Source organism: Lemur catta, chromosome 14 (genome assembly GCF_020740605.2).
Source record: "Lemur catta isolate mLemCat1 chromosome 14, mLemCat1.pri, whole genome shotgun sequence".
Classification (NCBI taxonomy): domain Eukaryota; kingdom Metazoa; phylum Chordata; class Mammalia; order Primates; family Lemuridae; genus Lemur; species Lemur catta.
The window spans coordinates 8,963,689-8,976,181 of record NC_059141.1 but is presented as its reverse complement, the minus strand read 5'-3'; the positions used below and the strand labels follow the sequence as shown (position 1 = coordinate 8,976,181).

The following is a 12,493-nucleotide window of genomic DNA, read 5'->3' as shown; positions in this document are numbered from 1 at the left end:
ATCAGTGCAAAACGGACTAAGACAGAGGGGGAGAGAGACAGAGGAGGGTTCTGCAGCCGTAGAGCTCCGGATCTGGTGGCCAGCAATGAGCAAGTGTCTGCATGGTAGTAAGTGCTGCCCAGGAAACTTTAATGTGACATGCTGTTGGCTGAGCCGATATTGCCATTGTTCACAGTTTGGGTATTTCCTTCCTGTTTTTCTTCTGTGCATGTTTGCATGTTCTGCAAGTAACAATGACGATGACAGAAAGAGAGTACACAGGATCTGCTTTGATTTTCCCTTTCATCTCTCAACGTATCACTGCAAACAATTGCCACAAATGGTCAGTGTATGGCTGTCTTAGCCAGTTTTGTCCTACGGTAACAAGATACCTGAGACTGGGAAATTTGCTGTGAACAGAAATCTATTGGCTCATGATTCCGAGGCTGGGAAGTCCGAGATCAGGGTGCCGGCAACTGGCCAGGGCTTCCACTGTGTATCCCGTGGTGGAAGGTGAAAGGGCGAGGGAAGGTAAGAGCATGAAAGGGGGTGAACTTGTCCTTTTTTAAGGACACTACTCCCAAGGTAATGGCATCAGTCCCTTCATGGGGGCAGAGCCCTCGTGGCCCAGTCACCTCTCAAGGTTTGGAGGCACAGGTGCCATCCTCAAGGACGTGCAGTGTGGGATGTGGTAGAGTTGAGACCAGGACCTGCTTCTGTGGATTTCTCATACCCACTGTCAGTCTCGCTGGAGCTGCCAAAAGCCTCGAATCAAGACAGCCCCCCAGGTCCCATCTGTGAGTGACTTTCTTTCCATTTCTTTTGGAAAGCTTCTCAGATGCTCCTTTGGAAGACCAGCTTTTGATGTGAGACATAGGCCCCCTCTGCCTGCCGCCTTGGTCTCTTCCCCTTGAGGAGGGAGTACCAGTGAGTTGGTGTGAACGTGGGCTCTGGTGTCACTCAGATGTGCTCTGACATCTGGCTGCACTAATGCTATGTGGCCTCTGGGAGCCTCACTTTGACCATCTGTAAAATGGGCTTAATACTAGTACATAATTCATAGTGGTTGTGAGATTGAAAATACATAGAATGCACTTAAAGTGCCCAGAACAGTGCGGGGCACATAAGTGCTGGCTGTTATAAATAATAGTATTGTTTTAAATTACTACTGATACAGGGAGGAGAGTGGGTTTCTAGTGTCAGAGCCAATAACAAATGTCCACAGGTGCAATTTGTGCTGTTGTTTTTCGGCTTCCTTTGTGCTGTTTTTCAGTACCTGGAAGTGTTCAGCAGTGTCCGCTCCTTGACCAGACAGGGAATGAGTCTTCCCCTGGGGACTGGTAATAGTGAGTTTCTAAGTGAGCACTGGGTGTGAAGAACTTGTTAGCCCTGAGTGGAAACCACTGGGCATTTGCCCCTGACTTACCGCACCCACCTCACGGTCAGCCTACCCGGCCTGCCTCCTGCAGGGGGCCTGGGCTCACGGACAGAGCTGAGCTCTCGCTCACCGAAGGATTCAGAAGGGGTCTGCAGCCTTCTCCTTCACTATCTCCATTGCATAAAAAATTTCCATGCAAGTAATTATAGAATGGGTTAACAAAGAAGCAAATAGGGGGAGATAATAGTGGATAAATCAGCCTGATTATCCTCTTTCCCCAACTTGTTTACTCACATTCGCAGTGCTGTGCAAAATCTCAAAAGCCAATTAAGACCTTCCGATCTTGACTGCAGATTCTGGGGAGGTCTCTCTCAGAAGTCTAGCAGGTCTGGCAACAGGTTGAGAATGGCAAGAGTAACTCTTCTGCTTCTGATTTTGTATATTTCAGAGAGAGCCAAGGAGCTTTATTGTTATGCTTTTAAACAAAGCAGTTGCATGTCCAGGTGGGAAGGCAGCTCTTCTGCTGATTTGGCATGTAGTGACTTGGGCACCCCTTTGGTATTTCGCAGTGGCATCATTCTGATTGGTAACGTTGCCAGTTGCACGAGGTATTGATTTCAAGACACATTGATGCCATTTGTAAAATAAGTGAAATGACTTTGGGAAATCATTAAGGTGGAGAAGCAACAGTTCAGTTATTTCACAGCTTAATTAGCTCCCTTTCACCAGTATTACTTGACCTTTAAGCTCAGTTTTTTAATATGCAAAATACTTTGCAGGGTCATGGTAAAGTCTGAATGAAGTAGTGTATGTTAAGTGCCTAATTCAGCCCCTGGCTTATAGAAGGGGTTCCTCCCTCTAGATGTCTCTGCAGATGGCATCTCTTTACTGCATGAATAAGGAGCAGTTCAGGCAGTCTGTGATCTTTCAAACCTGGTTCTCAGTGAGTCCTGCGGGGCTGGTGTTGTTCATCACTTGGGACAGACAAGGAACAGAGCAAGGTCTGCAAATTGATCTTTTGTTGGGGAACTGGTGGTGACGATGGCGGTGGTGGACAGCATCAGTCAGACACACGACTGCTGTGGACTGAATAGTCTTAATGAGCCACTCAGCAAATGAGAACCCAGCCCAGGCCAGGCTCCCTGAGAACAGACAGGCACACTTGTCCATGGGGTCTGGCTTCATAGAGTGGGTCCAAGGGTTCCTGGGGACTGTTAAATACCCTTCACTCCCAGACCAACGAGCAAGCAGTCTGAGCAGCCACGAGAGGGGAGTACAAGTGTCACACTGCACAGCTGGGATGGGAGCGGGTCACAAACCCAAACAGGTGTGGCAGTCTGGACAGGAGGACCGTGGAGCAGGCATCTGCCTGGTGCACAGTGGGCGGCTGCTTTAGTTCCCTGCACCGACTGCTGCCGTGGAGGGATGCAGACCTAAGGTTGCCAGACCTAATTCTTCAACGCATCCAGAAATTCAGATTTTGACATAAGAACTTCTGGTTTTTAAATATTGGCCACGAGTTACATTTTTTTTATAACCTTGGGAGCAGCTCAAACCAAACAGCAGCAGGCTGCATTCAGTGCAAGCTGCCAGCTGCCAGACTCTGACTGAAGATTCCATGTGGCAGGGGATTGGGTCTTTATTGAGACAGCTGACATGGATTGATTTGTTCAGTCATTGATTCAACAAATACTTTTTGAGCACCTCCGACATGCCAGGCAGGCACTGTTCTAAGTGCCGGGGACACGGCCCTGATCAAAGGCAGATGACAGTGCCTCCGCCCTTTGGAGCTGGTGTTCTGCCATGGCCGTTGCATTCTGCCTGGGGCCACTGAGTTTTTGCAGCAATAAGGATGGCCCGGTTATTCCCTATCCTCTTATTAGGAGAATTTTAAGTGAGCTGCTCGAGGTCAACCGTAGAGCCCAGTTGTGTCAAACAGGCAGCCATCGCTAGTCCTCGACTCAGGCAGTGGCTGCTGCTGGGGCCACAGCCATCAGCTTGGGGTCTCCAGCTGTCAAGCCCAGGTGCACAGACCTGTGTCTCCATTTGACTTTGCATTGAGGAATTCAGAGTTTGCAGCACAGGTGGCCATGAAAGCACCTAGTGATGTCCACCATGAGCAAAAACTTTTGGGGCAAACGTGGGGCCCCTTATCTGCCTAAACACCACAGGCCTGTCCTTTCCGCAGGGGAGAGAGGAGCTCCTGCCTTCTCCAGAGCTCAGCGCTGAGCGGGTGGTGTGCTGCAGGAAGGCGCATCCCAGAGACTCCGCTCATATCCACGTGTCTGCAGCCCTGTCCTGGGCCCCTGATCAAGGGCTGTCCCTAGGCCTTGGCCTTCTGCTTTGTGGCTGTTCTGTCTCACACACCTGCTTGCCTGTTCTAGGAGAACACAGGCTTAGCCTTCCGTGGTCAGGGGCTTCAGGTCAGGGCGGTGCAGATTTCTGCCGAGGACTTAGGAGAGACCTCGAGCAGCAGACCACAGTGGGCACCACCCAAAGGCTCACTGTGTGCCAGGCACGCTGTCAGTGCTTCACACCCAGTCCTCATAAGACCCCTAAGAGGGCAGCGTTACTGAGCTCCGGAGTTTGCACTTGAGCAAACCACTCCAGCCCACCTGTCCCGCTGACTGGCGCCAGGGGACTTAGATAAAGTTACAGGGAAGAAAACCTCAAAGACACGCCATTGAGCCCTGTTTCGGAACAGGTGCTCTCTGGCTGGTGTATTTTAATTAAAATGGCATTTCAGTGGCCCTTTAAGCCGAATTCTGTCTTCACTGTTTCCCCCTGAGCGTCCAGTGATTCTCTTCTGCCCTAGAACCCCCATCTCTGCTCAGTGGTGTGCTCTGGGATCTTGTTGTGGCCCGGTCCAGGGTGTGTATGTAGAATGTGCCAGAGTGCTTTGGGCTCTGGCTCAGTTCCTAGGACTCCTGTCTGCTTTCTTAAGACCCTGGCCTTCTGGTGGCTGCTTCTCTGAGGCAGACGCTGGTGGCTGCAGCATGGCTGGAGAAGGGACATCTGTCTTTCTTGATGCTGCTGTCCCCAGAGAGTATAATTTACTTGTTGGATGTGTTCTGGCTACAGTTACTCAGGGTGGGGTGAGGACTGAACAAAAGGCCAGGTGCACCAGGCTTTAGAAAAATTGCCATGAGGGTCATAAAAGCTGATAGACAGACAAAGCAAGGAAAGAAGACGCTCACAGGGCGCCCAGTTCCCGACCCTGTGACCAGCTGTGTGGGGAGAAATGGGAACGAAGCTTCTGGGGTTTCTCAGAGTGGGGGCTGGCTGTGTGGCCACCACAGGATTAATGAAGCCTGTGGGTGGCAGAATGTATTTCAGAGGTGGCTGCAGCCATACCCCTCACCCACCTGCTTTTCTATGGCGAGGCCTAGCCACAGCCAATCAAGAGGTGGAGTCAGTTCCCCTCCATTGAATCTGGGCTGACCTTAGACTCATCCTAACTCATCAAGTGACACTATGTGACTTCCGAGGCTAGGTGGGAAAAATCCACGCAGCTTCTGCCTGGTTCTCTTGGGAAAGCAAAGCGGGACTGTTGGCCACCCTGGATGGTTTCCTAGAGGAGAAAGCTGAGCTCTCCCTCCCCTGCCCCACCCCTGCGCTCCTCATCTTGGTTCAAGGGACCCATTTCTGGGGAGCCCATCCAGAAGCCTTGGGCTGGGCTTTGGCCACCCCCACCTGCCTGCCTGCGTGCTCTTCACGTGCCTTCTCTTCTCCACTCTGCGCGCATCTCTCGTGACGACCACCGCTGTCACCCCAGCCCCTCCCTGCTCTCCTTCTCTGCTCTGCCCTGAATCCCGTCCCCACCACCACCTGGGCCACCATTGGAACTGGAATTCCCACCCCACACCTCTCTGCCAGACCTCTCAGTGGCTCAAACTCACGATTTCGTGAGCCTGGCACTGGAAGCCCAGGTGACCTGGCCCCTTTTGCTCTCTCCAGCTGTGTCTGAACCGTGCTGAACTGAGTTCCTCAGGTAGAGACTGGCTGGAAGGCTGGGCAGTGGCCTGATGGCCAAGATCTAAAAGAGCAAACTCACATTGTCTCTGCCCCCTGTGCCCCCAATGTTTCTCTTGGGGCAACGGCCTCTCCTCGCCCAGCCAGTGAGGACATCACAGGGGTTCTCAGGGTGTGAGTGGGTCCAAGAGGCTGAAGCCGTGAGGAGGTGGGATGCTTAAAGCAGTCATGTCTGTAGCCCCAGAACGCACCTCCGTGCCCTTGCCCCTTCCTTCTTTCCTCTTCCCTGTGTCCATGGAAAAGAAACCAAACTCTGTAAAATAATTTTAAAGAGATTTATTCTGAGCTCAATTTGAGGACCATGACCTGGAGCCACGCTCAAGAAGCCTTGAGCAAGTGGACTCACTGTGGCTGGGTTACAGTTTGGTTTTATACATTTTTGGGAGACGGGGGTTACAGGTAACATCATAAATCAATACCTGGAATGCATACATTGGTTTGGCCTGAAAAGGTGGGCCATCTCGAAGTGGGGGGCTTATAGGTTATTGGTGGGTTTAAAGATTCTTTGACTTGTAATTAGTTAAAGACATGAAGCTTTGTCTAAAGGCTTGGAAAGTTTTAAGATAAGGAGCTCTGTTAATCAGAGACATATTTGTTGTGTAATTGGGGACCTGCAGGTGGGTCTTGCATAGCCTTAGGCCTGTTAGTGGGTTACAAAGGATGTCCCCAAGAAGGGAGGGGGCATGATGAGACATGTCTGACTTCCCTCCTTGTGGCAGACAGTTTAGTTTTACAATATCACCTTGGCCAGGAGGGGGTCCATTCAGTCAGTCAGTGCTGGGGGCAGCCTTAAGATCTTATTTTAGTTCACACCTGCATTTCTCTCTGTTGTCCAAACCTTCTCTCTCGGGAGCTCTTCATTTTCACTCCGCCCCCGAGTGGTGGTGGTGGCCTGGCGCCTGCTGGGGACATGCAGGAGCAGAACTGGACTTGCTCCAGTGGAGCTAGTTGCTTCCTCACTTTTGTTCCAACTCAAGCCCGTTTTGTTCTCAGAGACTGCGCTGCTGGCCTGGCCTTGTCCCTGTCTGATCCACCACTCTGCACTTCAGCATCCAGTTTACTTTGGAACCCCCAGTCCTTAGCGCTTGTGCGTCACCCTCACAGCTATTCCTTTGTGCACAGAATTGGTTCTTATTGGCAGGTGGTGATGGAAGAGTCTACAAAGTCTCAGTAATTCTCTCAGCCCTCCCCGGTTTGAACTGGCCAGGGACCATCAGCCGGGCAGTCTGGTTCACCCTTCCCCAGAAAGCTGGATTCTCCCCTTTGGGGGTTCCGGGGGGTGCCTGAGTGGGCCTCGTTGGGAACTGCCAGGAACAGAAGCAGCAGGAAGCTCAGCCCTAATGCACTTTTCTTTGTTCTGTTTCAGTTTTACAGAGTTTTTGGATCCATTCCAGAGAGTCATCCAGCCGGAAGAGATCTGGCTGTATAAAAATCCTTTGGTGCAATCAGACAACATACCCACCCGCCTCATGTTTGTAAGTACCGTGATTTCATGGCTGACTTGATCACCCTCCCAAGTCTGAACCAAATGGGTTTTTGTCTTTGCTTTTCTAACCCCTTCTAACGACGGTGGCAGCCTGCGAGGAGAAGGTGAGCGGCCCATGGAATTAAAATTCAATTCCGTGTCGTGGTGGGAGCTGCTTGGTCGTGTGAGGAGTGGTAATTGCCCAACACTCTGGAACAAGAAGGGACTTGCTTATCTGGACTATGCTGAATTGTTTCCAAATATTTACAGTAAAGGAAGACTAGAGGCCAGTGACAAGAATTGTCTTCCTCTTCTCTTTTTAGGATAAACCTTGATTTTGCCAAACTAAGGCCCCACAGATAGGTCTGTTAACCACTTTTGTGGTTTTAGCTGGTCAGTTGACCACTGACAAGACCACCCTGTGGTTCAACCTCCGGAGAATGTCTTGTGTCTCTCTCCTTCTAGAATAAATGGGCAAGCACCCAAATAGTTGGTGGAGATATTGGGATTATTTTTACCTTTTCCCCCTGCCGCATGGCAATTGCCACCTTGCACACTGCACTTCCTATGTGCCAGGCACATTGCTGAGAGCTTAGGGGAAGACTATCTTATTTAGTTCCACCCAGCATCCCAGTGAGGAAGACATCATTATTGTCCACAGTTTGCAGGTGCAGAACTGCATTCCTCTAAGAGAAATGAGGGAACTTGCCCGAAGCCACACAGCTAGTGACCAGCAGTGCCAGATCCAAGCAGCCAGCGCTGGAGCTCAGCTCTCAGTCAAGAGGGTGCCCTGCGGGTTGTGGGCAGAGTGTCTGGGACTCCTTGCTGATGCTAATTAACCCCTGGAGAACTGGAGAATTGCCATCAGACCTTTCTGGAGCAGAGGAAATATTTAAGCTTCCCTTTGTTATGGAACAATAATGTAACTTTTGGATGGGCAGCCTCATAGCGTAGCTGGAAGGTCATTCCTGTTGACCCACCATTGTGTCTCATGCCTCTCTGGGAACTGTTCCAGAGCTCTCATAGAGCACACGAGGAACTTTTTTGCATTTTGAAAAAAATCTCTCTGATTTTATAGATGAAATTTTGTTAGTTAGTGATGATTCGAAAGATCTTTGTGTCTGCAAACTCTTTGAAATGCCCATAATACCACATGAGCATTAAAAAGTATTGTTACAATTGCTTTTTAATAATTACTTATCTGCTGGAAAATAAACTAGATTTTTGTAAATCTCAGGGGAATTAAAAAATTAGGGTAGTTATGAGTAGGGGATTACTAGCATCTGAGAATTAAATCAGACTTTTTCTATTTCTGCTGTAACTCAGATCTTCTATAAATCCTACAAATAATCAGTATGTGCCTAATGAGTTTACTCAATGGCTTTAATAGCTTTAATGGAGGGGGGAGCTTCTATTATCCCTTACCCCCACTTTTCACGAGATTTTATAGTTCATGTGCTGTAAAACACAATTTGGAGATGAGTGTTCATATGGAATATTGTGAGAAATTGGTGGCTGTGTCCTAGATTTATGAACAATGGATTGTTTTGAAGTCTAGATACAAATGCCGGCTGCAGACACAAATAGGATGGAGCAATTTGCATGTTGGCGGAGGCAGGGATAAGGCCGTGGGGGAGTTACTCAGTGCTGTGCTTCTCTGAGAACAGAAGCATATTCAGCCACACATGCTGATTCATACCCTCTGATCTCCTAATGAAATAAGTTCAGCCTCTTATTTCACTAATAGTATTTGATGAATTTCATTCATTTGGTCGCAAGATTTAGAGCCATTCCATAATAACACAAGAAAGGCAATAGATGCATTTATAATACCTGCAACACAAAGATGAAAAATACTTTGTCATCACATAAATTAGATTTGTTCTTCTAAGAGTTTAATATATCATTTGTCTGCTTTTGATCCTTTAAAACCTCCAGATGTTAGTAAAAGAGTGTTTCCTAGAACATGTATTTTCTCTGATATTTAAAATGCCTTGATCTCCTTTGAAAGTTCAAATTTCCTTATTTAATATGAAAGTGAAATCCTGGGCTCTCTTTTATTTTGGGTTGTAATGTTTTAATCTAAAGGCGAACTAACTTCCTAGCCAAGGTGTTTTTTGAAGGCAGCTGGTATTGATCCAGATGTTTCTTTATTGGGTAATTAGTGCTCTAGAGTTCTGTGTGTGTGGGCGTGTTACAGGAACCAATTGGTCGAATGTAACAAGAAAATTAACAGAATAATGGTTAGGGGATTGAGGTAAGTGCAGAGTAAATGGTAATGATGCCACCAGGAAGCAGCCTAACTTGCATTTTCTCTGTGACACCATAAGCTCAAGTGACTATGTCTGTGAACATGAAAGTCAGGTGTGATTGGGACTGTTTGAGTCCAAGGGTTCCTGTTGATCAGAAAGGCTGGCTGAGAATTCTCAGATGCACTGAATCTTGACTTAACATTTCCTGGATATTCCCAGACAGTCAGCCGCCTTTATGGAAGATGCTTCCTTGTTCAAAAGAGGTCATGGCTCCTTGCTGAGCGTGTGGGGCTTATCAGAGCATCTTTGAAAACCTCCTTTTTGGTGTAGGACAACTCAGTCAGTATTGGTTGTTGCTTTTTTAGTACGCCTTTTGTTGTCAGCTATCATAGTTGTCACCTTGTACATTCAGGGGACATTTCCAGGGAGCCTGTGTGGGTAAGGAAAACCGTAAGGGCTGTGGATGATGGGAAGTCAAATCAGACTTGGGCTTTACCCTCAGGAACCCTGTAGGATCCTGGGGGAGATGGTTCTCTGATACAGAATTGAACTGGAAGGGGCCAGAGGAGAGGCTCAGATCAAGTTCTAGGGAGCTTCATCATCATCATCACCATCATCATCATCATCGTGAACTACAACAGCCAACATTTCTTTGGTACAGGGACTGTGACACTTTATAAGCAACGTCTCAGTTAATCCTTCTCAGACACCTTTGAGGTCAGCATTTTTGTTAACATCATCATTTCAGGGGAGAAAATGAAACTAATGAGATTAGTCACACAACCATCAGTGGCGGGGCCGGGATCAGAATGCTAGCGGTAAATGCGGACCCTCCCTGGGAGCCGTGCTGCCGCGATGCCTCCTTGGGGCCTCCACGAGGTGAAGAGGTGTGTAAAGGGACAGACACGAGAGCAAGGGCTGTGTAGACCCAGTGAATAGGAGTTTGTCTGGCGTATCTCTGGGGTGAAGGGGCAGAAGGAGGCAGGGATAGAGCCAGAGGACAGCTTCCGGTTGGTTAGTTATTACCTAATGCAACAATTGGGAAGCACCTGCCGTGGCAAAGCATGGTGCCAGGTGGTGGGGCCAGCACTGAATAAGGTAAGGTCTCTAGTCTGGCCGGGGCACAGACACGAACACAGCCTGGGCAGTTCAACATCGCTGGGAGCCTTTGAAGAGGTAAGACTCAGGTAGGGAGCTGAAGAAGGGACAGGTGTTCCACGAATTCTTTCCTTGGCTTTTAAAAGAAATCCACCTGAGACCTGCCCTTTCCCTTGTCTCCTTTTGCTTCAGCTGTGATATGTCTAGAAGATCTATTCTCAGAGAGAGAGAGGTCTGACAGCCACATTTTCTATTCTGGACTAGGATGCTCGTAAGGAAGACAGAAATAAAGTCATTTTCGGGAGGGTAGGGGAAGGAAGGAGACAAAGCTGTTTCTTGACAGACAGTTTAATTTTTTGGCTCTTTTTAAAAGTCCTAGACAGCTCTTTTCTTTGTGATGGGATGTAATTGTTTACCCACGGTGAGGCCTTTTCCAGGTGCCTGCCTGTCCCGAAGTTGTCTTTGCCATCACGTTGCAGCACACCTCTCTGTCAGATGCCGGAAATTAAGGCACTTTGGGCCCATTGTTTTGTCTGATGTGAATGAACCCCAGCGACAGGCTCTTCTCTGGCTAAGTTCCTGACATCAGGGCTGCTCTGGCCTCGATCCCTTCTGGTTATTAACAGTCCTCGGCGTCCTCATGCCCTTCCCCCTTCGGATATGCTGCTCCACCTTTTGTCGTCTCCCAGACATGTGCCAGGCGGCTCAGTGCCTCGCATCAGCACCAGGGATGACCCACTTGCTGGTGCAGCAGTGGCTGGGGCTTGACAGTTCCTGCTGTGTTGGTGGCATTGGTGGAGGGATAGGGTAGGGCCCTAGTTGATCACTTAGGGTATAATCAGGATGCCTGGGAAAATTAGCCTCTTTCCTGTCCCAGCCTCCTTCCTGCACTCAAAGGTGCTCACTCCTCAGATCTAACGGCACAGGTGGGCTTGGACTGAAAATTCTTTAATCCCATGTATCTGGTGAGTGTGGTTAATTTAAACAGTCTAGGTACAAATCCTCACTTGACCACTTATTAACTGTGTGACTTACAGCAGGTTGCTTAACCTCTCTGTGCTTTAGTTTCCTGTCCATTAAGTAAGGAGCCTATTTCACCTAGGGTTGCTGTGAGGATTGAATGAGTTGATTTGTGTGAGGTGCCTAGACCAGACCATGGTCCATAGTCAGGTCTCAGCACACGTTAGCCTTCGTTACTGTAACCTAGGTACATGCATTCAGCAGTGCTGTCCTCATACCAAGGGAACAAAACTCAAGCCCAGAGAGGGTTCTCTGTGTTCCCTGCATCCGGCAGCAGTGTTTGGCTGGGATTCATTGTTTTCTCTCTGGTCCCATTTAATAAGCACAGCCACTCACTGTCTTCCTACATGGGTTCATCCCAGGATTTTCAAACTTTTTTCGCCATGGAAACATTAGAAGAAAGGAAAACAATAGCAGGGGAAATTTTGCCTGCCTATGTCTGTCCTCCATCTCGTACCTGTGTGGAGGTAGAAGCCACCACCCCACCTCCAGGTTCCTCTGTGTCCATCTTCATCTCCTCCCCTGGCCCGTCTGAGGGGCGGAGGGCGTATGCACTGGCTTTGACTAGTCTGCTTTGCTGAGTGACAGTGGGTTGCTTGTTCTCTCTTTGGTCCTCTCTTACTCAGTTCAGAGGTGCTTTTGCCCCAGGAGGAAGTTGTTTTCCTCATGTGTTGGCTTCTGGGATTCATCTCTTAATTCCAATTTTTAGTTAAAAGATACTCATCCAACAGTGGGTGGATGGTACATGCAAACATGTCTTTATCTGTCTTTATTGGAGGGCTCTGATGCCCAAAGGTATGTTAGATATGTTTCCAGCAAGAACAAAGGATACCAAGGCCCAGATGCTGTTGGGACGGGGGAGGAAAGAAAGCCGCACCACACAAGACCACAGTCGCACACTCACACACACGTGTCTGTTACAGCCGCGCTGGGGTGGGAGCTGCGGTGCTTCGAAGGCTGCGTTCCCTCCCTGAGAAGCTCTTGTGGTGGGGCCCCTTGAGCCCTCCTGAGTGTTTTGCATTAGCTCAGAAAGCAATTGATCGGTGGGTCTAGAAAAGAAACCAATATGCACCTACCTGCGAAAGTTGTAAAAAGGGTTAAATTAAGTCCAGTCTTGTTGGAGTGGGAGTGAGAATCCAATTAGGAGCAGGTGAGCTGAGGCAGGGAGTGGTGCTCAAGGAGACCCCAGGCCACCAAGCCACCAGCTGGGCTCCCACACCTGGCCCAAGGCTCCCACGTTGTGGCCCACCTCTTGCTCGGTCGGTGCCT

The 12,493-nt window shown here is 49.0% G+C and overlaps 1 protein-coding gene across 1 annotated transcript in view; it reads left to right on the top strand.

Moving 5' to 3' along the window:
* The window catches only part of PLPP4 (phospholipid phosphatase 4), a 100,129-nt gene that overhangs the window by 23,581 nt on the left and 64,055 nt on the right, over nucleotides 1–12,493 (top strand). Inside the window, exon 2 of the mRNA XM_045567776.1 lies at nucleotides 6,756–6,864. Within this exon, the coding sequence (XP_045423732.1) occupies nucleotides 6,756–6,864 (109 nt within the window). The remainder of the gene's footprint in view (nucleotides 1–6,755; nucleotides 6,865–12,493) is intronic.